This window comes from Eurytemora carolleeae, unplaced genomic scaffold (genome assembly GCF_000591075.1).
Source record: "Eurytemora carolleeae unplaced genomic scaffold, Eaff_2.0 scaffold1208, whole genome shotgun sequence".
NCBI lineage: Eukaryota > Metazoa > Arthropoda > Copepoda > Calanoida > Temoridae > Eurytemora > Eurytemora carolleeae.
This window is the reverse complement of record NW_019397309.1, coordinates 21085-47185: the sequence shown is the minus strand read 5'-3', so window position 1 is coordinate 47185 and position 26101 is coordinate 21085. Positions and strand designations below refer to the sequence as shown.

The following is a 26101-nucleotide window of genomic DNA, read 5'->3' as shown; positions in this document are numbered from 1 at the left end:
GAAAATATATGGGGAACAATAGAATGTAGTGGGAACAGTAGAATGTAGTAGAAACAAGACAATGTTATGGAATCGGGAGAATATTGTAGAAACGTTAGAATTTAGTGTTAAACAGGAGGAACAGAAAAAATTGTTGATGATTCATCTCAAATTCTTGAGATGTATAAGTTCCAAAACTGATCATATCGAGAAAACTGAAAAAAAAGAAAAGAGAATCTTGAAAAACCTGAAAAGAGAAGAGAGTAGGAAGCATCTTCTTTGTTGGTTAGAACAAGGGTGAATGCTGTAGCTTGTGATTTGAATTACATAAGCGTATGGCTTTTCCCCTTGTTCTGTCCAACATATCTTCACCATCACTCACCTCAGCTTAGTGACCACTCCCCTAGTATCTTTTACTCATATAGTTATAGAATCTAAAATTTCAAGTTTTTTCTTTGGCTATTAATCTTTTCAAAATTTTAATATCTATTTTTCATAAGCCTTAAACAAAATAATGAAATAAGTTTTCATTCATTAAAAAAAAATATTAAGAAGGAGAAACTTTTATTTATAATTTTATTTATTTCATTAATGTGTTTTTACGGTATCAGTATAGTTTCCACAGCTTGTATTGAATACAATGCAAAATTATCTTTAACTTTATTTTCCATGCAGCTTTGTTTTAAAAATAGTTTTTTTGAAATTAAAAGTTTTTATTTTTTCAGATGGTTTTGAGGCAGGCTCATGAACAGTGGACACAATTTTAAGTGGACTTTCCACACTCACCACACAATGTTAATATTAAGCTAGCTAATCATCTTCTAGCTTAAAAATGGAAAATTTTACCGATATATTCGGCGAGGAGCTGAATCTGGAAGACCTCGGTAATCTGGGAAATTTTGGTGCTGGTCCTGGAGAGCTGGATGCCAGCGGACAGGCACAGCAGCCCCAAGTTCAAATGGATCAGGGATTGATGGGACACAACACCGAGTCCGCCCAGTACAATCAGCACTACCAGCAGCTGAACCAGAAGATGCCGGGGTACAGTGACTACACATACAGACCTGGAGCTCCATCACAGTATGGTTATGCTAATGGCCCTGGTCGTGGGCCTCCTGGTTACCCCCCTAACCCAGGAGGCAGACAAGGATACACAGCTCCATCTGTACCTCAAGGTATGATGGGAGGACCTACAAGTGCAACGCAAAATTATCCAGGCTATCCCCCAAGTCAGGGTAATATGAGTTGGCAGCAGAGTGCTCAGAATATGCAGATGGGTAATCCTAGGATGTATGGTCAACCTGGTTATCCACCAGGTGGCCCAGGTTTACCCGGACACTATCCAGGGTATGATCCTAGAACATCGTCCAGTTCTCACCAAAACTATAGACAAGGTTACCCACAGTATCCGCCAGGATCTTCACAGAACATTCCACAAGGATATCCTGGACAGGCTGGTATGCCTGGATATCATCCCTCCGGACAAATGAAACCTGGATATTCATCAAGTTCCCCTCACCCCAGTTTATCTAATCCTTACCAACAAGGATCCCCACAGTCAATTCCCCAGACAAGTCAGTATCCCGGAGGCCAGTATAGAATGCCTGGTCAAGGTCCAGGCCAATATCCTGGTGGTATGCCAGGTTCTCAGCTAGCTGGAGTTAATCCAAATGCTGGAAGATCTCCAAGTCAGCAGTCCTCTGTTCAAGCCAGTCAGTCTGGTGGGCTACATACACAGAGTATGCCAACTTCATCACAAGCTTCCCAGCTTAATCAAAGTGGACATGGTGTTCCTGGGATGCCTTCAATGAACCAACAAATGGTACCAGGATCCCAAGGCATGGGACCTGGATCCCAACCTATGCCATCTGCCAGCATGGGACAAAGACCTATGCCAGGAAGTCAAGGTTCAGGACTTCCCCCTGGTAGCCCTCAAATAATGGGTAAAGGAAGTGCTAGCATGTCAATGATGGCAGGAGGCCCTGGTATGCCCCAGAGCATGCAGAACAGTACTAATATTCCCCCTGGAGTTCCTCAGCTCCCACCTGGAATGATGTCGAACATGCCGCAAACTTCTAGTAGTCAAGGAGCCAATCCATCACCTGGAACCGGAGGGAGCAGTCCCATGTACCGTTCTCCTTTTCCACCACAACCATCTCCTCAGATGTCTCCACACAGCCAGGCCAGTCCAATGCCTCAAAGATCTCCTTTACCCCCCTCAACAAACTCTCCTGCTCCCCACACTTTAAGTCCAGTATCATCACCTGCACCACCTAGGACACCTAACAGTTTGCCAGGTAGGATGACTCCTACGGGAAATCCTCCAACCCCTGGACAATCTTCTATTAACAGTTTACAGCAATTAGAACAAATGGTTATGCCAGGATCTAAGGTAGCAGAGAGCAGTCAACAGCACAGAGGCTCACCTCATTCTCAAGGATTAGCACAGAGTAGTAGTCCTATGGCAGGAAAGACTCCCTCTTCTCCTTCCACTAGAGGAGCAGGTACTCCACTGTCCCCCCAACAGTGGCAGTCAAGACCCTCATCCCAACCTGGAAACATGAATCATCCTCATCAATCATCAAATCATTCTCAGCTTCCAAGCCATCCTCAGTCCTCTCATCACCCTCAAGCACCAGGCTATCCCCAATCTGGTCATCCTCATGCTTTAAACCATCCTCAAGCATCTGGTCATCCACAAGCTCTCACCCATCCTCAGACCCCAATTCATTCTCAGTCCTCAATTCATTCTCAACCTTCAACCCATCCTCAAAACTCAACCCATCCTTTGGGACCTGGACATCCACCAGCTCCCCCTCAATCAAATATGAACCAGTTACCATCACATGGATCCCAAGGACCCAATGTTCAACAAATATATCCCCATCAAGGATTTCAGCAGCATCCGGGTATGCCAAGGAGTATGCACCCTGGCAAGCCAATGGATATGATGAGAATGCAGCACAGGGCTTCTGGATATCCTGGAATGAAGGAAAGTTCGAACACCAAACCCAGTGCAAAGGCTGGGGAGGATCAAAAAGGAAATGAACCTGGAAGAAGTATGGAAGGTTCTGGAAATGGACAAAATAGCATACCTGGGATGAATAATCATGATGTTAACCAGGGGATGACAGGGAAACTTGAAGGTTTGTCACAATATCCAGAAATGGGACAATATCCTAACCATCCTGGTTATCCAGGTCAGCATGGAAATCAGGGACATCCAGGACAGTATGATTTTCCCGGGATGCAAAATAAACCAGACAGTTTAGACACATCTGAAGAAACCTTGAGGCACCGACAACCAAGTAATGAGATGATATCCTCAGCCCCTACATCTACTGTGAAACCTGGGTTTCCAGACATGAAGACGAACTCTTTCCCACCTGGCAATACACAATTATCAGACCCTTCTCCATCTACAAATATTACAACAAATAAGTCTGACACTGCAAAACAACCTTGTAGCCCACTCAACACATCCATTGATGCTGAGCACCAGGATCAAGTTAGTCAATCTGTTGACGAGTGTCATGAACCTACTCAGAGTGATAGTATTCCTCAAAGCAGTACTGAGACAGCAGTTCCTACTTCTACATCAGATGATACTGACATCAAACCTGACTCTGAAGATGAAGAATCTGATGAAGCTGAACCTGACACTACAGAGAAACCGGCAATATCTGATGGGTCAGCCCCCTCAACCTCCACAGTTGGAATGCAACAAGGACAACAAGGTATTCGTCCTGGCATAAATATGGGACCAATGGACCCTAGAATGATGATGGGTGCTAATGGTCCGATGCATCCAGGCATGCATCCTGGCATGCATGGGACATTTCCTCACGGATATGGACCTGGAATGCCTGGCCCTGACGGAGTTAGACCAAGAATGATGATGGGACCTAATGGACCAGTTCCTATGGGACCCGGAGGTCCTCACCTCACTGAAGGTCCTAGACCACCTGTAAGTTCTGGGTCCACTGGAGAAGAAATGCCTAAAGGGGGACAGGGAGGAACAATAGGATCTGAGAGTTTAAAGGGTCCTTCAGAAAACATGAGCTCTGCTGGATCATCTAAAGTTGGGGGTCCTACGGGTCCTCATATGTCCATGATGGTTCCTTCTGGAGGTCTTATGGGTTCCGTAGGTTTAATGGGTCCTGCAGGTCAGATGGGACCTGGTCAAAAAGGTCCAGCTGGAGCAATGGGTCCAATGGGTCCAGGAGGACCAATGGGCACGGGAGGTCCTATGGGTCCAGGAGGTCCCATGGGTCCAGGAGGTCCCATGGGTCCAGGAAGTCCCATGGGTCCAGGAGGTTCAATGGGCCCAGGAAATACCACAGGTCCAGGAGGACCAATGGGTCCGGGAGGCCCGAGGGGTCCAATGGGACCTATGGGATTCTTGCCACCAAATCATCCGATAATGATGGAGATGCAGGCTTTGCATCAGCACATCCAACAGCTCTTTCAACAACCTCAGAGCCCAGCCAACTCGCAACAGGTGACAATACTTTCTAGGTTTTTATTCACAATTGTGTGCTAATTTCTGATAACTTAAACAAATATGTAAATATTGAATTAAGAAAGTTTTCTCTTGTTTTCTCTTTAGCAATATATATTCTAAACTATTAATGATTGAATCCAGCTGAACTTCTTACAAAAGAAACTTTTGAAAAATAATTGAGCAATTGACCATTCACAGATGCATGCTTACATTCTTTCTCCATTTTTATACATAGTTAAAAGCAGTTCATCTAAAGAGTATTCAATGTATTGTTAAGACAACAAAACGACATGATTCCGACGAAATGAAAATATTTTAACCAAAACTTTTTCTATAATGCACTTCTAGATTTTATGTTTTTACTAAAGAACCTTTACATAAGTCAAACCTGAAAGTTTCTTTATATTCAGATGAACGAGCTACAAGGACGGATGCACGTACTGCAAGCTCAGGTAGCACAGCAGGCAGGATGGGGACCTCACCCTTCTCAGATGGGACCAGGTGGACCAGGTGGTCCACCTCCAGGTCCACATGGCCAACCAATGCAGGTTAGATCTTTAAGAATTTTTTAAATCTTCTTCATTGTTTATACAAAGGGACTGTTGTCTTTGGAATTATATAGAGACCTTTCATATAAAGAGGTGTATGCTCGATTGATAACTACCCTTCACATCATTATCTGATAAATAATATGGGGATTTTTCTCATTTTTCCATTGTTCTCAGCATCAATACGCAAGTCAATGTTTGGAGTAACTACATTAAAAAAATTATCAATTTTCAAATAAAAGATTATGGATATCTCACATGCCACTCTATAAATGGGAGTCACGTGAAATGAAGTTCCAATATGAAGGAACTTGTCGACAATCTGAAGCTAAAAGTATTTATATAAACATTGATTTATAGATTTGGTAAAAAAGAGTTAAAATGAAAAAATATGTCGTTTTTTTATTTTTTAATACCTCTAGCGAGAAGTTGAATCCTAATTTACACCTTCCTTCTTTTCCTCTTCTTATTTTATCTTTACTTTTCTTTGGATTGGAATTGTTTCTTTTATTTGTTTCGATTTTTCCTTAACTATTTTCTTGTTATAATTCGATTGTTACGTTAAACTTGTTTTCTTCCCATCTGTGATTCTACCTTTCTCTTTCCCTGTTTTATTTCACAAACGACTTCAAAACTTAAACGAAGCGTATAGTGTATACGGAAATCTATATATAAATTTGGCTTGTTTGTCTGTCTGTTTGTTTGTCTGTTTGTTTGTTTGTTTGTATCCAATAAACGTCAAAACGGCTGAACCGATCGGGCCCAAATTTTTTGTGGGACATCTAGGGAGCCCAGGGAAGGTTTATGAATCATCAAAATTTCAAATATTTTTTCATTGCTCCTTGAATAATTTCTGTATCCTTGCCTGTCCTAGATAAGAACAATTATAGAAGCTAGAGCGTTTTTAGAGCATGATAATTTAAAGCTGTAAATGCATGCTGCTAATTTGTTTAATTTTTAACATACGGTTATATATTTATAATTTTCAGATACATTATTTCCTTGAATAATGAACTTTATCATTATGTTAAGAACGATGTTAAAATCGATATCATGGAATTTTAGCATATGCATATGTAGGAATTTAATGATATTTTGAAAAAGACTGATCTTAAAAATTATGAATTTAAAAGTTTTGAATATTATGCTCAAATATCACCCCCCCTTCCACCCATCCTCTAACGATAAAAATAAAAGCTGCCCTCTGTAGAGTAATGTGCCTCTCCCTCAACGCTGTGCATGATACATTTCGTTTGATAGATCGCATTCTTTTCAAAACTTATTTTTTACTAAATTTTTGTTTCCTTTCCTAGCGTTCATTACTTTTTCTATTATAATAAAAACCTCCTAATTTATCCTCCCTCAGATTTAGTTTTGATTTAATCACAGGGTTGTATATTTTTCAGGAGTACATCACGAGTGGGGGGGGGGGGGAAAGATTTTTGATTAATTGGGGAAATAGAAGAAAATCAAGTTTTTTCATTCTTTTTGACACTTCTTACCCATAAAATCATTTATTTTCCCCAATTCAGAGAAAAAACCCCCAAAAAAAATGCCGCGTCGCGCATCCATTTATAACATTTGGGTAAAGATAATTTTCTAAAAGGAGGGGTGAGGGGAATAAAAATTATTGTTCAGGAAAATAGACACCCCTGTTTAGTCATGGTCATTTTAACCTTAGAATTTATATAATTGTATTCCGTTGCCTCCACCGTTTAATGTTTAAACTATTGATCTAGTAAATTAGAGTTGCTAAATAACCTTTACTTGTTGTAAAAAATGAAACCAGTTAAACCTAGCAGAGCTCACGCTAGATTTCTCCCTGAGATAACACTTAATTTTGTTCAATTTAACTAATTAAATTTTTAATGTTGAAGCTAGTGTTAGTTCTTAGCTTTTAGAAAGTTTTGACTGTTTAATAATTTTAATGTTAATTTTAATTTTCTTGTTTTGCATTTATACATTTGACTTTTTTTTAGTGATGTCTTGATATATTTGTTGACCTTGCGGTTTCACATTTTACCTATTCATCTTATTTAACAGACTTCAATTTGGAAGAAAAATCTTGCATCGGATTTCAACTTATATCTAAAAACAAACGGCTGAACCAAATTGGCTGAAATTTTTCAAAAATTTTATTTCTCTTAAGTTTATTTATAATTCATCTGTCAACGCCGGGTAATAGAGCTAGTATGATAATAATTTGTCGTTATTTTAGGATCCGTACGCAGAGAACTTTGACGAGGAAATGATGGATTTCCCTAAAAGAATGCCTAAAAAACAAAGAGAGCCTAAAGAGAAAAAACCCAAGTAAGAATATTTTTTTGGAAGTATAAACCTCGTTTAAAGGGATTGTAAATGTAATGGTCACTAAAATTTCGTGAAAAAAATTTGTTGAAAGTTTTTGGCAAATTAAAATGACAGAATACATTTTTTTTGTGGAGTTAAAATTAGAAATTCGGACGAATATATGAATTTATTTTTTTTCTTATTTTTTTTCTTTAGGGCTGAAAAGGATCTTGAACCTAAAGTTCCTAAGAAGCGCGGACCTAAACCTAAAGTAAAACTTGATGAATTCGGAGAACCAATAGATCCAAACAACACGGAAAAGAAACCGAAAAGGTAAATATTTCGGGTTTTGATGGATCATGAAAAGTTTTCCAAAACTTGATTTTGATTTTTTGTTTTTTAAATTATTTTTTTATTTTGTAGACAATACAACCGGAAGAAGAAACCTGAACCTGGTGCACTATCCGAGGAGTTTATGGAGAAGGTTGAGGTACCCCTAGACTCATTCCTACCTCCTCAACTTCCGGTAGAGAACGGAGATGTCGACGAAATGTCACCTGGGCCCGACTCGGCCCCCTCGACCTCCGCCCCCTCAGCCTCCGATCCTTCAACCTCCGCCTTGGCAACCTCTCCGCTTCCTAAAGAAGAAGAGGAGCCAGAGGAGAAGAAGAAAATGCCGTCTCCGCCCAAGATCAAAATGCCGACACCGAAACGGCCAAAACTTAGCAAGTAAGAATTTTTTACAATCTCAAAGTTCTTCAATCGGTAATTAATCTTTTAGTGTACAAAGGATGAAAAAATTGCGAACAAAACCTTAAAAAAAAATGACGATTAATGGCATCTATCTACTTCTTTAAATTCTTCAGCAGTGTGTTAAGCCTAATAAAGACCCCAATTATAGGAATACATAAATAAAAACCGTAAAAATCCTCTCGGCTTTATCATCTTTTACATGGGGGAATTATAATTATTTATGTTTTCAGAACATTACTTCAATTCTCTAAGAAGAATAAGAGGAAGAGAACTAACAGTGAAGGATCTGATCTAGATCTAGAGAAAACTCCTCCACCCTCACCTACAGAGGACGAATCAGGTGAACAATCCCTTTTTATAGATCTTGTTAAAGGGAGTGTTTCCTCCATCTTGTCCTGGTCTTTTTAAAATTTTAGTATTCCCTTTTTCTTCTTTTTAATTTTTCTTCATATCATGGTCTTTTTCAAGAAAGTGTTACCGGAATTTTGTTCCGGTCTCATTTCAAGGGAGTGTTTCCTGATTTTTGTTTTGGCCTTACTTCAAGAAAGTCCTCCCGGATTTTTGTTCTGGTCTTATTTCAAGAAAGTGTTCCCGGATTTTTGTTCTGGTCGTATTTTATGGGAGTGTTCCCTGTTTTAAATTTTGATATGTTTTTTTCCATGCTGCCTATTCCTGTTTTTTTGAAGAATTAATGATTTTTGTTTTAAAGCCTCATTTGCAAACTGTGCCAAGTCACAATTTCTGTATTGTGTAAGTTCGTTCTTGTGTTCTAACCTAGCCTCTTGACTCAGTTTAATCCTTCTTTTATAAATGATTCAGAAATTATATTCATAAACTTTACCATTTATTATTGAAGATTTTCCTATCAGTTTCATAGACTTGGTTATTCAAGTTTTCAAAATGTTGTTAAAAAGTTGTATAATGATGTTCTCCTTCTAAAGATCAATTTGTGTAAGGATCAGAGAAGAGACGATCTGGCAGAAATACAAAAAGAAAAAAGTATATTGACGACGTTGAGTATAACTTTGATGATGATGCCCTGAAGAATCTACCCAAGGATGCGGCAAACCTGGCCAAATCGGCGGCCATGGACGATATTCTTGGTCCTGATGATTCTCGAGATGGAGCAAGTTTAGATAATAGTCTCATGGAGGGAGAAGTTCAGTCTGGTCCTAACTACGCTTTCGTGGTAAAATATAAATTTTATTTATTAAAAACCTTTTTGAAAAAAAGCAAGTCAAATTAAAACTGATTTTATTACTCATTAATTTTGAAATAATTGTTCAAAACTAGAATTTCTATTAGTTAGTGTTATGCATTATTAAACTTAATTAATTCTGTTAATTACAACGAGTTTTCCAAATTGTAAATAGGGGTTTTGCAAAACAATCTTATATGGTTGAATATTTATATAAATTTTTCAGGACCCCACTGCCGAGGACACCATGATAGTCCAGTTCATCCTGGCCAGCAGGATGGGGACTAGAGAACTAGAGGACGAGGACGAAGAGAAGAACGAAAAGGTTTGATCTTTTATTATAAAAACATTTTTTGCACTTTTATCATATTAATCTATATTTGAATATCTATATTTTATCATATTAAATCTATGTTTGAATGTTTGCGTCCTTAATGGTGCGTTCTCAATTGTGCTAAATAATTTTGATTTTGCGAGCTCATTAGCACTTGTTAGAAAATGTTCCCTAATTTAAGGAACACCCTATTTTTCCATTTTCCAAACTCGGCATTTCTCGCAAAGATTAATCGCAAATAAAAATGTTCTTCCATGTATTATCGAGTTCTAACTGGTTCCAAGTTTATAGTTTGTTTGTTCTAGATGCATTCTACAGTTCCTGTAGTTTATAGTTTTAATATTCAATTATACTCAAGCAAACTCAAGCTTTCAACAGTTTCCCCGTTTTTCAAGACTTACTAATATTCCTGTTCAAGGCAACAAGAATAAACATTTTTACTTTGCTGTTTCTTTGTGTGTATTAACGTGTTATTTGCTTAAACTTACTTTTGTTTAATTAAGGGGCTTCGCATAAAGAAGTGCCGGGAAATATTTTTTTTTTAAAAGTAAAATTTTGTACAGTGGCCTATTACATAACTTCCAAACATTTTATATCTTCAAAATTCAGCCAAATATGTTTTAAGGATTTAAATCCGATTTTAACATGCTTATTAAATCATTAAAAACTCAATTTTTCAGGTGAAAGTAAAGACTGAGGATTCTAAACCTACTGAAACCAAAATTGAAGAGTCTGAAGAAATGATGAAAACCGAAGATAAAGAAGTAACCAAGTCTGAAGCAAAGAAAGAAGAAGAAGAGAAGGACGAGAAGGAAGAAAAGGAAGACGAATCTAGAACAGAAAATGAGGATGAAGAGAAAGATGAAAAAGAGGAGAAATCCTCAGCATCGTCGAATGATAAGAATGTGCCAAATGTTACCCCTGAAAAGCCTAAGAAACCTGTCAGGTATTAAATATTTAATTTGTTATCTTACTCCGTTAGAAATTGTTTAATTTACTTGAAATGTTTGAATTAATAATTAATCATTCAATCCTAAAAATAAAAATTGAATTTAACGATATTTTGTCTTTTTTATTGACAAATTAGAAAATTAGATATTTTTTAAATATAGTTTACAGAATATGTAAAATGGGTCTCGTTTAACGGCGATGGTTACTAAAAATAATTTTTTTTTTACTTAAATAATTATTTAGAACTGTTAACCTGGAAGAATTCCTGGTTAAGTTTAAGAACTTCTCCTACCTGCATTGTCAGTGGTTGACGGAGCAGGAACTACTCCGCGGAGACAAGAGGATTGTTGCCAAGATTAAACGGTTCCAACAGAAGCGTCAGTCTAGCGGTAATGTTCTTGAGTTCTGTGAGGAGGAACCCTTTAACCCTGATTATGTCGAAGTGGATAGAGTTCTAGATGCTTCGGAGCATACAGACGAGGAAACTAAGGTAACGATACTTAACAAAAACACGCCATTTTTAAGAATGTCAAGTTCAAAGATATAAAATTAGTTTTAAAATCTGTGACCTTCTTTAGAACAGAAATCTTGCATAATTCGTTTTCGAGTATAAGTATTAAATCAAGTTTTAATTGTTCACAAATATATGACATTTCTTTGGCTATTTTTTGATAAAAAATGCCCAGTGTGAAGTTGAAAAGATTAAAGTAAACCTGTAAGTCTTGATAAACTTCTTAAGCTGGATTGTGAATATTTGAATGGTGAATTTAAAACATTAGTTTGTAAAGCAGCAGTGTTGGTTTCAATTTATTTTTAATCGGATCCAAGATCCTCGAAGAATAATGCAACCGTCGATTTTGAAATGACAAAAAAATGGATTTTGGGATTCATATAGAAATTTTTAAAAATTTCTTTGATGAAAAGAAAAAGGGTTATTTCTCATTTCCCTGAACTTTCATATATGTTTAGGTAACAACTAAACACTACCTGGTAAAGTGGAGATCCCTCCCCTACGAGGACTGCACCTGGGAGCTGGAGGCTGACGTGGACCCCAGCAAGATTAAGGACTATCTTCGCTGGAAGGATCCTCCAGCCGAAGACTGGACGGAGAAGAAACGTCCTCGTAAATCTGAATGGAAAGAATTGTCTGAATCTCCGAAGTTCAACAATAACAACACACTCCGGGAGTACCAACTCGAGGGGGTCAACTGGTTGAACTTTTCCTGGTATAATCATAGGAACTGTCTCCTTGCGGACGAAATGGGATTGGGTAAGACGATCCAATCTTTAGCCTGGATTCACTCCATATACAAGTATGGGATCAGAGGCCCCTTCCTTGTAATTGCTCCGCTTTCAACAATCCCTAATTGGCAGAGGGAGTTCGAACTCTGGACAGATCTCAATGTGATCGTGTATCACGGGAGTCAGACGAGCAGGAACATGATCCAGGAGTACGAGATGTACTACAAGAACGAGGACGGAGAGAGACAGGAAGGAGTGTTTAAATTCCATGTCCTGATCACCACATATGAATGTATTATCACTGATATTATGGATTTAAAGGATATACGGTGGCGGGCATGCGTGATAGATGAGGCGCATCGGTTGAAAAACCAGAAGTGCAAACTGTTGGACGGATTAAAACTCTTGGATCTAGAAGCCCGTCTTCTCCTCTCCGGAACCCCGCTTCAGAATAACATCAGCGAACTCTTTTCTCTCTTATCCTTCCTGGAACCAGCTCAATTCAGCTCCATGACAGAGTTCATGCGAGACTTCGGAGATATGCAGAACGAAGATCAAGTTTGTAAACTCCAAGCTATCCTGAAACCCCTGATGTTACGACGGATGAAGGAAGATGTTGAGAAATCATTAAAACCCAAAGAGGAAACTATTGTTGAGGTCGAACTTACAAATATTCAGAAAAAATACTATCGAGGAATCCTGGAGAAGAACTTCACCTTCTTGAAGAGCGCCACCAACGCAAATGTACCTAACCTCATGAACACCATGATGGAGTTGAGAAAATGTTGTATCCATCCCTACCTCATGAACGGCGCCGAGGAGCAGATACAGAGTGATTACCGTCGGACGAAGAATGACTATACGGACGAGGATGATCTATATTACAAGGCTCTTGTTCATGCCAGCGGAAAGATGGTTCTCTTGGACAAACTTCTCCCCAAATTAAAATCCAACGGTAACCGTGTTCTAATATTCTCTCAAATGGTGAAAATGTTGGATATTCTCGAGGATTATCTCATTCGACGGAAGTATCCGTTCGAGCGAATTGATGGACGGATTCGTGGTAACCTGCGTCAGGCGGCGATAGACCGGTTTTGTAGACCTGACTCTGACCGGTTTGTATTCCTGCTGTGCACAAAAGCCGGTGGATTAGGAATAAACCTGACGGCCGCCGATACTTGCATCATATATGACAGCGACTGGAATCCCCAGAACGATCTACAGGTGAAAATTAAAAATTTGAAAAAATTAATTTAAATATGCTTCTGTTGTTAAATTGTATAATTTTTTGTTCTCCTGCAACTTGGTTAAAACTTTTTCTTTGAAGAAACTAGATGTAATAATTTCATTCATTGAGATTTAAAAAAGAATTTAAATCATGCAATTCAACAATTTTCAAGCATATTTTTGTCCACTTTTTCTAAGGAGACCAAATTTATTATAATTTATATGATGACTCTGCCATGCTAATACTGAAAAAGCACTTTGGGGCTTTTTATGTGTTCCAACTTTTCTCACGTAGACACTGATCAAAGTCGGCTTTTATGCAAGCAATAAATCATTCATCAGGAAAACTTATTTTCTTATAAACATTGAAATTTCCTTTTGTTGGTAAAATCTTTTTAAAGATTTATTGTTTGTACAAAAGCCTGACAAAAACCTAGAAATTTTTTCAAATAACTGATTTTGTCAATGATTTAATCTTATTTTTTTTTAACTCAGGCCCAGGCCCGTTGCCACAGGATAGGACAGAAGAAGATGGTAAAAATTTACAGACTTGTGACGAAGAACACCTACGAGAGAGAGATGTTGGACCGTGCCGGCCTCAAGCTAGGTCTGGACAAGGCCGTCCTGCAGAGCATGAACACGAACCAGGGAGGACGGGACGCAATAAGCGCCGGGAACTCGTTGAGTAAGCAGGAGGTGGAGACTCTGCTCAAGAAGGGAGCGTATGGTGTGCTCATGGATGATAATAATGAGGGAGATAAATTCTGCGAGGAAGACATTGAGGTTGGTTCATTCTTAAATTAGGATTTTAAAAATTTGAAGTTTTATTAATATGATGACTCTGCCATGCTAATACTGAAAGAGCACTTTGGGGCTTTTTATGCGTTCAACCTTTCTCACGTAGACACTGAAAATTAAAATAAATCTGCTATCAAGAAACAATTTTTCAAGTTTTGACATTTGTTGTTTTCAGGATATATTGTCTCGACGTGCTACAACTATCACTCACGAGGAAGAGAAGGGGTCAACCTTCTCTAAAGCAACATTCTCAACCTCAGATTCAGCCACAGACATATCTATCGACGATCCCGACTTCTGGAAGAAGTGGGCCAAGAAGGCAGAGATCGAGGAGATCGATGAGACGATGAAGCTTATGATGGTTGAGCCCAGGAACCGGAGAAAGATCGACAGGTTCGGAGGGAGTGGACAGGAGGGGTTGGGTCCAGCTGCTGTATCCGATCTGGATACCAGTAGTGATAGCGATACGGAGAAACCTGCTGGAACCAGATCAAGGGAGCAAAGGATCAAGGTTGGTATTGAATACTAAAGGAATAAAAAATATTAGTATTTTTCTGTGTTTGGCATATCATAACTTACATAATTTTATATGTTCTCACAAGGTACTATTTTTTCCTTTTTACGCTTTATGAATATTGAATACTTACTGATAAAAAATTAAGTTATTTTAGATTTTTTCCTCCCTTATTACGCTCATTGAAAGACTGTTTGTACCCCTGTTTAATCTGTATCCAAATGTACCTAGAAGTACCCTCAATGGTCTTTTTATTACAGTCTGAAATGCAATTTGAAATTTAGCGTTCAGTGAACATAAGGATAATAACGATTGTGAAAATATAAATTTTACGAAGACGACATTTAAGAATATCTCCTGTTTTCATAATCTCAATCTTTGCCCTTTAGGATAAATGTAAGAGCATAAAGACTGGAAGTAAGAGTAAACGAAGCCGGCGATCAGTCTGGGAAGAGGACGAGGACTTCATGGAGGACGAGAGGGATATCGAGTACGGAACATGGAACAGGAATGATCTGTTCCGGCTGGAGAAGGGTGTCATGGCGTTCGGTTGGGGTCGGTGGGAGGAAGTTCTTTCTCACGCACAGCTTAGAAAAGGGTGGACTAACAACGACGTTGAGGTATAATTACCATAAAAATTTCGATATTAGATTCTTATATTTATGTTTTTTTCCATAAAAAAATGATATAATGATAAAAAGTTGAAATTAGATTTTTATTATTTTGATCCCTATCTCAGTATTCCCCCTTTTCTTTATTTTCTACTTAAAACTTTTTTCACTAATTTTCTTTATCTCTCCTATAACAATTTTTTCTTCAGTTTTCTAATGTATTAGATTCCCAACCCCTATCCAACACAATTTCTATACTCGGGACAATTTTACTTTATAATAAGAACAATATAAAATCCATTCAACTATTTGAACTCATTAAAGAACGATTAAATTTGTTAAATCTTCAAGTTTTCCTTTCAGCTTTTTCATTTGTAGAAAATTAGTTTTTTTAATCCTGGTTCTTCATAAGACTTAGTCAAGTATTTTAAGTACAATAAAATGGCCTTCATGATTGTTTAATGTACAATTTAGTGTACATAATAGGTTTTTAACATGCTCAAATATAATTCGTACAGCAGATGCATACATATTTCATTGAATTTCATAACAAGATTATTGATGTTGTTTTTTAAAATAATATTTTTTAAATTGCAAAAATTATTATTTTGTAGGATGCAGTACGCTTATCTCTTCTGTACTGTCTGCAAACCTACCGAGGTGATGAGAATATCAAAACATTTATCTGGGAGTTGATATCGCCAGGACGGGGAAACACCGTGTCCAAGAACCATTCCGGCCTCTCCGCCCCTGTCCCTAGGGGGCGGAAGGGGAAGAAGCCGAAGAAGGAGGATAAACCGGATTGGGCGGAGTGGGCGAATGAAGAGAAATACGAACCAGAACTTTTCCTGGATAAAAGTTACAGAAAGCATCTAGATAGGTTAGTCAAACTACTTTTTACAGACAACTAATTTTATGTTAGAAAGTTCTCGTTTATTGAAGTAAAGTTCAGTTTATTCTAATTAAATAGCCTAGCTGCCTGAAATCTAGGAAAATCAAAGTTCAGCAAAGGATGCTTAATTTTTTTAGTCATAACTATTTTGATGTCTACGAAAGTGTATTTTTTCGTTAAAAGTTAAAAGATATGAGGAAGATATTTAAATAATTTTGTTTAGATACAACAACAAGCTTCTACTCCGAGTTCGTTTACTCTACTATATTCAACACGAGATACTGGGAGATTTTCTAGAAGAAATCTCCAGTCCAGCATCTCCAGCTGAAAAGGTAACTTTATCTTCATCATGCTCTAAACTATTCGGTACTCTGAAACCATCTACCTTATCACTTGGTGGGAGAATACCTATCAGAGCTGGGAACTATTGTGTTGAATACTCGCTTATTCTCTATATCCACTGTGGGCACTTTTAATTTAAGGTTCTTAATCACTTGATTTTAGTTTTCTTTCAGTGTACAATATCGAATACAGATTTAATTAATCTGCAGATTAACAAGAAATAGAGATCTCTCTTACATTAATCTAACTTTTCTTTCATTAATCTACCTTCTCTTTCACTAATCTACCTTCTCTTTCATTAATCTACCTTCTCTTTCACTAATCTACCTTCTCTTTCAATTATCTCCTTTCTCTTTAATTAATCTCTCTTCATTACATTAATCTACCCTCTTCTTTATTAATCTACCTTCTCTTTCACTAATCTACCTTCTCTTTCACTTACCTCCTTTCTCTTTCATAAATCTACCTTCTCTTTCCTAAATCTACCTTCTCTTTCATTAATCTACCTTCTCTTTCACTAATCTACCTTCTCTTTCATCAATTTACCTTCTCTATTATTAATCTACCTTCTTCTTCATTAATATACCTTCTCTTTAATTAATAATCTACCTTCTCTTTCATCAATTTACCTTCTCTTTTATTAATCTACCTTCTTCATTAATATATCTTCTCTTACATTAATCTACCTTCTTTTTCATTAATATATCTTCTCTTTAATTAATAATCTACCTTTTCTTTCAACAATTTACCTTTTCTTCTATTAATCTACCTTCTTCTTCATTAATATATCTTCTCTTACATTAATCCCCCTTCTCTTACATTAATATATCTTCTTCTTCATTAATATATCTTCTCTTACACTAATCTCCCTTCTCTTACATAAATCTACCTTCTTCTTCATTAATATATCTTCTCTTACATTAATCTCCCTTCTCTTACATTAATTTACCTTCTTCTTCATTAATATATCTTCTCTTAAATTAATAATCTGCCTTCTCTTTCATCAATTTACCTTTTCTTTACTAAATCTCCCCCTCCTTGTTCCTAAACTGTTAAATCAGTGAAGTATAGTTTAAAGCTAAAGTTTGCCAAAATCGTTGATTTTTCTTATCCTTATACTCAAGGAAACAGGAAAAAATTAAAACTTTCATAATGAAAATGAAAATCACACAAAGACATTAATTTTAGAATTACAAATTTTTCTTTTAACTTATGTATTTTGCTTCTTTATTCTTAAACCAATGTTTGGAAACATAGCGAAATCCCTTTTGTCTAGGTTATCATCAATATCCCTGGGACGGAAGGGTTTGTATCCGGATGGTGGGATACTAATGCAGATAAGAGTTTGCTCATCGGAACCGTCCGACATGGGTTCGAGAGATACAACATGATGCGTCTTGACTCCGGACTTTGCTTCCTGTCTCGGTGCGGACCTCCAGACAATGCTGCAGTACAGGTAAACAATACTCTGCAGTACATAAACAATACTCTGCAGTACATAAACAATACTCTGCAGTACATAAACAATACTCTGCAGTACATAAACAATACTTAGCAGTACATAACAGTACCCTGTACAATGTAAATAATCAATAATCTTCAGTACCTGAACAATACTTTGCAGTACATAAGGAAATATTATCCTTTTTCAGAATCTTTTTAAAAATTTTAATAAACAAGTTTTACTGAAATGTATGGATTAAAATTTATTTTCTTTTTGCTAAAATCTGAGAAATTCTTGAAACATTTGCAATTAATTAAAAGTTTTGCACGAAAAACATAAAATCAATTTGAGGATTTTTTAATGAAAAGCTTGCAACCGATTACAAGTTAAACAATACATTCTTAAACCCACAGTCCTGGATAGTTCTGGTCAATCAAAACGGAAGAATCGTTAAAGAATCAATATTATTTTTGGATTTTTAATCTAAATAAATTTACAAGTTAAATTCGTTAACAATTCCTTTAAATTTATTATTGTTAAGGCTGAGTTGGATAACCTGAATAAACCTATAGAAGGAGGACTAGATGACGAGGATGAGGATAGTTCTAGTGCTACTCCCTCCAGACCCAGCTCACAGCCTCCATCATCCAAACACGAGGACGAGGTCAATGATTCAGAGTTTCTTCCCTTTCCTGATCATTCCCTGCTCAACTCCAGGGTTAGAAAACTAGTCTCAGCTTTCCAGAGGGAGAGTAAGAAGGAGGAAGCCAGACTTGCTGCGAAGGTCAGTTTAAATTTGTTTTCCCTCTTGCGCGGCATTTTCCCTAATTTACGGGCTCATGAACATGTCTACATCATTGACTGTAGAAATATATCCTCTATAATCTTACTAGGGAACTTACATTCGGAGCAGCGCGTATCCTTTTCAAAAATCTAAGCTCAATTGATATCCTTTTTTTTGTAAAGTTAAGGTGAATATTAACCTTTTTTCGGAATTAGTATGCAAAGCAATTTATCTTACTCAGAATAAAATCAAGTCTCTTTATGTCGTCTCCACACGTTCTTTATTGCTCCATCAGTTTAGTTCCTAATGAACGTTTCCGGATACTAAAAAATATTTTATAAGTTAGTTCTTTTTGAGGGGTTTTTATGGACAGCCTTGAGTATTTTCTTAACCTGACTCTTATTTATTACAATAACAATTTTGATCTGTTTTCCTATGTTATTATCAGAATCATCCATCCTTGACGAATAAACTTGCCCCCCCNACAGTCCCTTGCTTCCCCCCCAGCCCACCTTAACTAGCATCAATTCATTTAGTTGCAAGCCTACTATTAATTCACCTGTACCTATAGCTTACGGTTTAGTTTACAAGGTGTCATTACGACCATCCGCCATAATTACAAGAAACAATTATATCAAAATCCTTGATTTTTTTATTTCAGTCAGACAAAAAATACAACTGTTCCTGTAGCTGCTAAAAGCAAAGCACTTGAATAATACCATACATTTTGTACAACACAAACTTATTTACAAACAATATATTATTTGTACTTGTGGTCTGTCCTAAATCTTGAATTCAAGTTTCTTCTAAAGCTAATCTGTTATTGTTTCTAGAGGTTACTAAAAAATAGTATCATTTAAAAAAAAAAAAACTCTACACTTGTGGATATTTAATGAATTTGTTGATTACGTTCTGTTTAAAATATTTAACATAAAAACTGTTTAAATTCTTACTTTTAAAACATGAATGAAGGGTTTACTGACACATACTGGCATCTATTCTGTTTAAACTAGATTGTATTGAGAGAGAAGAGTAGAATCTTCTCATCAAACTTCAACCTGGGTCTGGAATACAAATCACAATTCACCATAGTTCTCTCATGTATTATTTTATTATAGGAGAAACGGGAAGAACGACGGGAAAAAATACACCATAGTTTTATGTGTATTATTTTATTATAGGAGAAACGGGAAGAATGACGGGAAAGAATACACCATAGTTCTCTTGTGTATTATTTTATTATAGGAGAAACGGGAAGAACGACGGGAAAAAATACACCATAGTCTTATGTGTATTATTTTATTATAGGAGAAACGGGAAGAATGACGGGAAAGAATACACCATAGTTCTCTTGTTTATTATTTTATTATAGGAGAACCGGGAACAACGACGGGAAAGAATGCACCATAGTTCTCGTGTATTATTTTATTACAAAAGAAGCGGGAAGAACGACGGGAAAGAATAGAACAGTTCTCTCATGTATTATTTTATTACAGAAGCAGGAAGAACGACGGAAAAGAATACACAACATTTCTTATATGTATTATTTTTTTATCGGAGAAGCTGGAAGAACGACGAAAAATAATAAAACAGTTCTCTCGTGTATTATTTTATTAAAAGAGAAGCGGGAAGAGAGACGGGAAAAAATACACCATTGTTCTTTCATGTATTATTTTATTATAGGAGAAGCGGGAAGAACGACGGGAAAGAATAGAACAAGTGATGAGAGAACGTGAAAAGCAGAAGGTATATAACTGATGAAAACAATAAACTAATTTTATTCATTCTAAAACGGCCATATCATATGGTTCATCCTTTGTTTAAATTGGCAAGTTTAGATCCAAATTGGTGGTTTTCCCTTCAGGTTGGTGGATTTTCTGTATTAAAGTACGGGGTTTCACTTCGAATATGCACGTTTTTCATCTGAAATTGTAGGGTTTTTTTTCTCTGCATTGGAAGTTATTTTATCCAACTGGCCAAATTTTTTGTCCAAATTAGGAATTAGGATGTCCACTGTCGAGAACTAATTTACTAATTTTCCAAATTGGCGCATGAAGGAAACCTTTCTTTTCATATTATTAAGTTGAAAAATGCGGTTTTTGATCGAACTAAAAATTAATTGATTGATTGATTGCTTTAGGTTGACCAGCAGCAGCGTAAATGGAGTAGACGCGAGGAAGGAAACTTTTTGAGAACTATTCTTGCATTCGGAGTAGACAAGAAGGAAAACAAATACAATTGGGACAGGTTCGCGGATGTTTCTAATTTTACTTTGCGTTTATTATCATGAAAAGGGTAGAGAGAAGGCGGGGGCTTAAAACTTGTTGTGAATAGAAAACTTGGATATTTCTCCATTCGGGAAACTTCAGGATTTGGTGTTTATTTTAGTAAAAATTCAATTTTGAAAAACTTGTCTCATTTGGCAAAACTTTTAAAACCCGCCAAGTTTGGGTTCTGATTTGTTTCGCTTTTTTGGTAGTTAGAAAGAATATTGAACTCAACATCCGTTTCTCTTCTCAAAAATAATATTTTTTACACGCATCAAAAAAAAATTTCGGCAGATTTCTTACAATTGATTTAAAGCAAATTAAAAAAATTAAATACCAATTATTATTTTCTTGAATTGATTTGAATTAGTTGAATTAGAAATAATCAAATTTTCCATCTGAATCCTCCCCCCTCCCCCCCTCCCTTCTACCCTGAAACCTGGTAAATAAGGTCCAACCTCGGTTAGTTTTGAAACAAACAAATGAAATGAATTTTCTTCTTCTCTCAAATAGATTTCTAGCTAAGTTTCTCTTGAATATCAAAGAGGAGGAAAGGGGGGGAGGAGGGTAGTTGCGCACAAGCTCCAGAGCGAATAAAAAAGAGATTTTTATTTTTACTTTATGGTAAATATTTAAAACTTGACTGTTCAAATTATTCCCAATTTCGGATATGAAACATCTTTTAGGCTTAGTTTTGATATTGAATATGAAAGTTTGGTATTAAATGTGAATTAAAATAGATAAACAGTCCCTTGAGCTTAATTTAAAGTGACCTTACAAGCAAATGTCTGATTTACAATGGTACACTAGAAACTTTAATTTGATAAAAAAATTGGAAAATTACGTAATTTCTTAGAATTTCTCGAGTGTTTCTTTTAGGTAAGAAATGTGAGTGCACTGTAGCATAAAAATCGCAACTAAAAGTTAACAGTTTAAAGAAACAAAAACATGGATATCTAATTCATACTTTATCAGACAAAGCTTTTAATGATACCGTTGTAAATTGGATCTTTTCTTGGAGGGTCTTTTGAATCTTACAATCCCTTTAATTGTAAAAATATTTAAAAAATTTTATCTAGGTTCCGCCTATTATCCCGGTTGGAGGCTAAATACGAGGATACGATGACAGAATACTTCATGGCCTTCCTCTCCATGTGTAAGAAGGTTGCGGGGATCCAGCTCTCAGAGGAAGAAGGTAGGAAAATCTAAAACTCTGCTCAACACCCCAATTTTCTGAGTCCTAAATCTTTGCACGCTGATCCATTAAAAAAATTATTTAACATTAATTAATTAAGTAAATTCTGCTAGATTGAGTTAAGGTAATCAACGGCTTACTCCTTCAGGTTGCAAAGATATAGGGAGTTGAAAAATAAGAGTGTTCAGTTCTTTTATCAAGTTTCAAAGTGTTCTAAGCAATTACCGCAAGTGGAACCACAATTGAAAATTTTAAGTTTTCAAGAACAAAAGCATGTACGTACATCGTACATGGCACTCTATCAATTAAGGTTCACTTAAAATTACATTCACAGTTCCTTTAATTTTCCCTTGAATAAATACTAAACTTTTAGGTTTCCTAGTCATGTCTTAAAGTAAAACATTGATTTAAATTACGTTTAATTATTCCGCTGTTACTTAGTTTAGACCACTAAGTCATATATTTTGTACACTATACAATATTCAGTAACAGGAATCACTGCAAAGTGTACAGGGATGACTGTACAGTGTACATTGTACAGTGAAAGACATGTGAATAAAGGAACTGTTTTTTTTTATGTAAAATGCGGCATTATACATATTATGTCTAATTTAATTTACTAGATCGTAATACAGGGAATCAATTAAATGCTTTGACATAAAATTTATTTTTTCAAATGAAATTGTATTTAAAAATTGTAAAAAATCCTTTTGTAATTTGAGTTTTGAAAAAATTCATTAGTCAATTTTTAGAATTGATATTTAACCCTGTTGGGTTGGTTGACTGGGTAGAGCGTATCCACCCTAGATTTTCCCGGATCACGATCTAAGCACTAGCAATAGCTTTTCCTGTTTTTTTTTTGGCGCAAGAGGGGGGGGGGTGCTCCACCGCTCATACATTAAAATAACATTTTTCCGTATTTAAACAAACTAATAATTTTATGAAAATATTTAATTAATTTTTACCCTGAAAATATATTAATATGTTTTGGCCAATTTTTAAAAAATTCTGATTTTTAAAATTTAGTTCCAAAAAGTCAAAAGCACAAAATTTTATGTATGTTCGAAAATCATATTGACAAGAATAAATTTTATTAAAGCTTTAATTGTCTTAGAACATTTTGCAAAAAGGACGTCTCATCTAGATTTAAAAAATATATGTTAAAATTACTCTCTTAGAAATCTTGGTCGATGTGAATATTGGATTATTTTGAATTATTGATGAGACCTCTTGGATTAGTTAAGATCAAGAAAAGGAATAAAGAAATCTGCATAAAACACATTTATATACATATATATATTCAAACCAGAATAAAAGTAGAAAAAATCTTGCTTTTTGTAAACAATGAAAATCCAGGCTCTTTATTTACTTTCTTGGTGTAGATTAAGATAGTCAAATTTTATTGTGTGAAATATGAAAAAATAATTTTTTTAAAAAGATATTATTTTTGTTGCTACAGAAGGTGGTAAGTAATCGACTTACATTATTCTGATATTATTGTGTGCATGTATTTTACAAAACGAAGTATACAACTTTTTTTGCAAGATGTTAAATGTTGTGCTTTTAAACGTTCAAGATTTTAACGGGTTATTTAAGTTCCATGTTCAGGGGGGGTGGATTTACTTTTATGGAAAAATATCACCTTGATTTTGACATAATCTTAAACTATCTTAATTGCATGCGCTTTCAAACTTTTAACTTGGTACTAATTATATATAATTGATAGAACTTAATAATTCAATATTTTCGATTATTTTGAGGTATTTCAACATTAATGTCACTCATTGATATTTACTTATTTAAAGTTCATAATTACTTCCTATTTTTTCAGTATTGGCTTTTCAGTATTTAAATCTTAACTTTTTCACTTTTTACTTTTTTATTCTTTTAAATTGCACTCGTTCATAATTCTGAAGTGCACTTGTTTACAATACTTGTGCACTTGTTTACTTGTACACTTGGTCACTTGGTCACTTGTGTACACTTGGTCACTTGTGTACAGTTGGTCACTTGTGTTCACTTAGTCACTTGTGTACACTTGGTCACTTGTGTACACCTGGTCACTTGTATACACCTGGTCACTTGTGAACACTTGGTCACTTGTGAACACTTGGTCACTTGTGAACACTTGGTCACTTGTGTACACTTGGTCACTTGTGTACACTTGGTCACTTGTGTACACTTGGTCACTTGTGTACACCTGGTCACTTGTGTACACTTGGTCACTTGTGTACATTTGGTCACTTGTGTACACTTGGTCACTTGTGTACACTTGGTCACTTGTGTACACCTGGTCACTTGTGTACAGTTCCACTTGGTCACTTGTGTACACTTGGTCACTTGTGTACACTTGGTCACTTGTGTACACTTGGTCACTTGTGTACACTTGGTCACTTGTGTACACTTGGTCACTTGTGAACACTTGGTCACTTGTGTACACTTGGTCACTTGTGTACACTTGGTCAATTGTTTACACTTGGTCACTTGTGTACACTTGGTCACTTGTGTACACTTGGTCACTTGTGTACACTTGGTCACTTGTGTACACTTGGTCACTTGTGTGCACTTGGTCACTTGGTCACTTATGTACATACACTTGGTCACTTGTTCACTTGGTAACTTGGTCACTTTTTTCTTCGAATTAGGAAAATAAAACTTCGCAAATTTTCAATATCATGTCTTTTAACCAATTTTTTCTTAAATTTCTATTTATTACTTTCCCTCCAATGCACCGCAACTTAAGGCCTTTTTTGATACAACAAAAACTACCACTTGACTTCAAATTAAAATCTAAAGCTAAAATCTTACACTAATAAGAAAATGTAGTCTATAAGACAATTACATAGAAAGCTGAACTGTTCCAGTCAATTGTAAAATATCTGTTATTAAATCTGAATAAAAGGAAAGCTACTGTGTGCTAACAACTGGAAGAAACGTCATTAATGGTAATTACAAGGTTTCAAAACGATTTATTTCAATTGATTTTCTAAACCAACTAGTGTAATATATAGAATTGATATGATTTTAATATTTCTTTTCTTATATATTTATTAATTTTATATACTTACCAATTTGAACAGTAAGAATAATAGTAATAATAATGATAACAATTTCTGAACAAGTCTAAATCAATGAGCAAAATTTCGAAAACTGAGTATTTTCAATTGTGGCTTCTCAACAAAAGTTAATTGCGCATTTCCATGCAGGGAGACTGCTAGGTTTAATCATTTTATAGTAATTATGGAATGATATAAAACAGACTAAGAAGCAAATTATATAATCACCAGACATGTTTTTATGCCAAGATACAAATTGAACAATTTTATTTTGAAAAAAAATATTCTTGCAACCCTTTCCTGTGAGATTTGGAAGTTTAAAATGTTATTTCAATTTGAAACTTGAAGGACACTCACCCCTTTCCCCCTTCTTTCTCGGATCCTTCCCCCCCCCTCTATCCTCCCCTTCTCACCCTTACCCTCCCCTACTCACCCCTACCCTAAGTAATTGCCTCGAGGCAAACTGTCTTTATGTATCTTTGATGCTTCATCTAACCGCAGAACAGTGTATTCTTGGTCAAACCGATATATGCTCATTGCTCTACTTTTCTGTAGAATGAACACATAATAAAGTGGGATCCATAAAATTGTGGAAAAGGAAGACGACTGTTGACTCTGTATGAAAAATAGTACTTGTTGAGTGAACCAGACACATTTTCAATTAACAAGTTAATTTTCAAAACCCTGCTAACAAAAATTATTCTGTACCTCTATTTCTCTAATGTAAAATTTGGGATATATTAATTAAAGAAGAAATTTTTTTTAACCTCTCTTCTACTTAAAACTAAAAGTTTTATGTTTTTTTTTTTCATACTAAATTTGATTTTGATTTTAATATTTTAAAGTTTAAATTAGTCGACATTTAGGTATTGTTTGCCCTGTATTTCCTCTTTGTTATGAAAAGTGTAAGTTGAGAGTGCAGAGCCGGGTGTAACGTATTAAGCTTGTTGGATATTTCAGTTTTATTGTCTCTCAAAGGGACCAAGCCGGTGTGCTAAGCGTTTTGACTGGCAGTTAGCCCATGGGGAACAGGGGTGTGAATATTAATGTTGTAGAAGAGAGGAGTAGTGAGGGGGGGGGGGGCAAGTTCATAATTACTTCCTATTTTTTCAGTATTGGCTTTTCAGTATTTAAATCTTAACTTTTTCACTTTTTACTTTTTTATTCTTTTAA

General features: G+C 35.8%; 1 protein-coding gene and 1 non-coding gene across 5 annotated transcripts in view; both read left to right on the top strand.

The window, feature by feature from the left end:
* LOC111713431 (chromodomain-helicase-DNA-binding protein 7) overlaps positions 1 to 26101 on the top strand; it is a 46059-nt gene that overhangs the window by 2051 nt on the left and 17907 nt on the right. For 2 of the 4 annotated variants that reach the window (XM_023488283.1, XM_023488279.1), the window contains exons 2-23: positions 705 to 4480; positions 4894 to 5031; positions 7250 to 7341; positions 7537 to 7653; positions 7744 to 8049; positions 8304 to 8413; positions 9030 to 9262; positions 9498 to 9596; positions 10286 to 10551; positions 10800 to 11046; positions 11526 to 13022; positions 13521 to 13808; positions 13999 to 14334; positions 14727 to 14957; positions 15563 to 15828; positions 16064 to 16172; positions 17459 to 17638; positions 18168 to 18410; positions 20094 to 20156; positions 20551 to 20657; positions 21757 to 21872; positions 23332 to 23337. In XM_023488283.1, coding sequence (XP_023344051.1) covers positions 812 to 4480; positions 4894 to 5031; positions 7250 to 7341; positions 7537 to 7653; positions 7744 to 8049; positions 8304 to 8413; positions 9030 to 9262; positions 9498 to 9596; positions 10286 to 10551; positions 10800 to 11046; positions 11526 to 13022; positions 13521 to 13808; positions 13999 to 14334; positions 14727 to 14957; positions 15563 to 15828; positions 16064 to 16172; positions 17459 to 17638; positions 18168 to 18410; positions 20094 to 20156; positions 20551 to 20657; positions 21757 to 21872; positions 23332 to 23337 — 8719 coding nt within the window. In that variant the 5' untranslated portion in view covers positions 705 to 811. The remainder of the gene's footprint in view (positions 1 to 704; positions 4481 to 4893; positions 5032 to 7249; positions 7342 to 7536; positions 7654 to 7743; positions 8050 to 8303; positions 8414 to 9029; positions 9263 to 9497; positions 9597 to 10285; positions 10552 to 10799; positions 11047 to 11525; positions 13023 to 13520; positions 13809 to 13998; positions 14335 to 14726; positions 14958 to 15562; positions 15829 to 16063; positions 16173 to 17458; positions 17639 to 18167; positions 18411 to 20093; positions 20157 to 20550; positions 20658 to 21756; positions 21873 to 23331; positions 23338 to 26101) is intronic. The other 2 variants (XM_023488282.1, XM_023488281.1) reach the window with 2 other exon arrangements.
* Positions 13243 to 13332, top strand: LOC111713435 (small nucleolar RNA U6-53/MBII-28). Its single transcript, XR_002767692.1, has one exon. It is a non-coding gene; the product is annotated as a small nucleolar RNA U6-53/MBII-28 (small nucleolar RNA).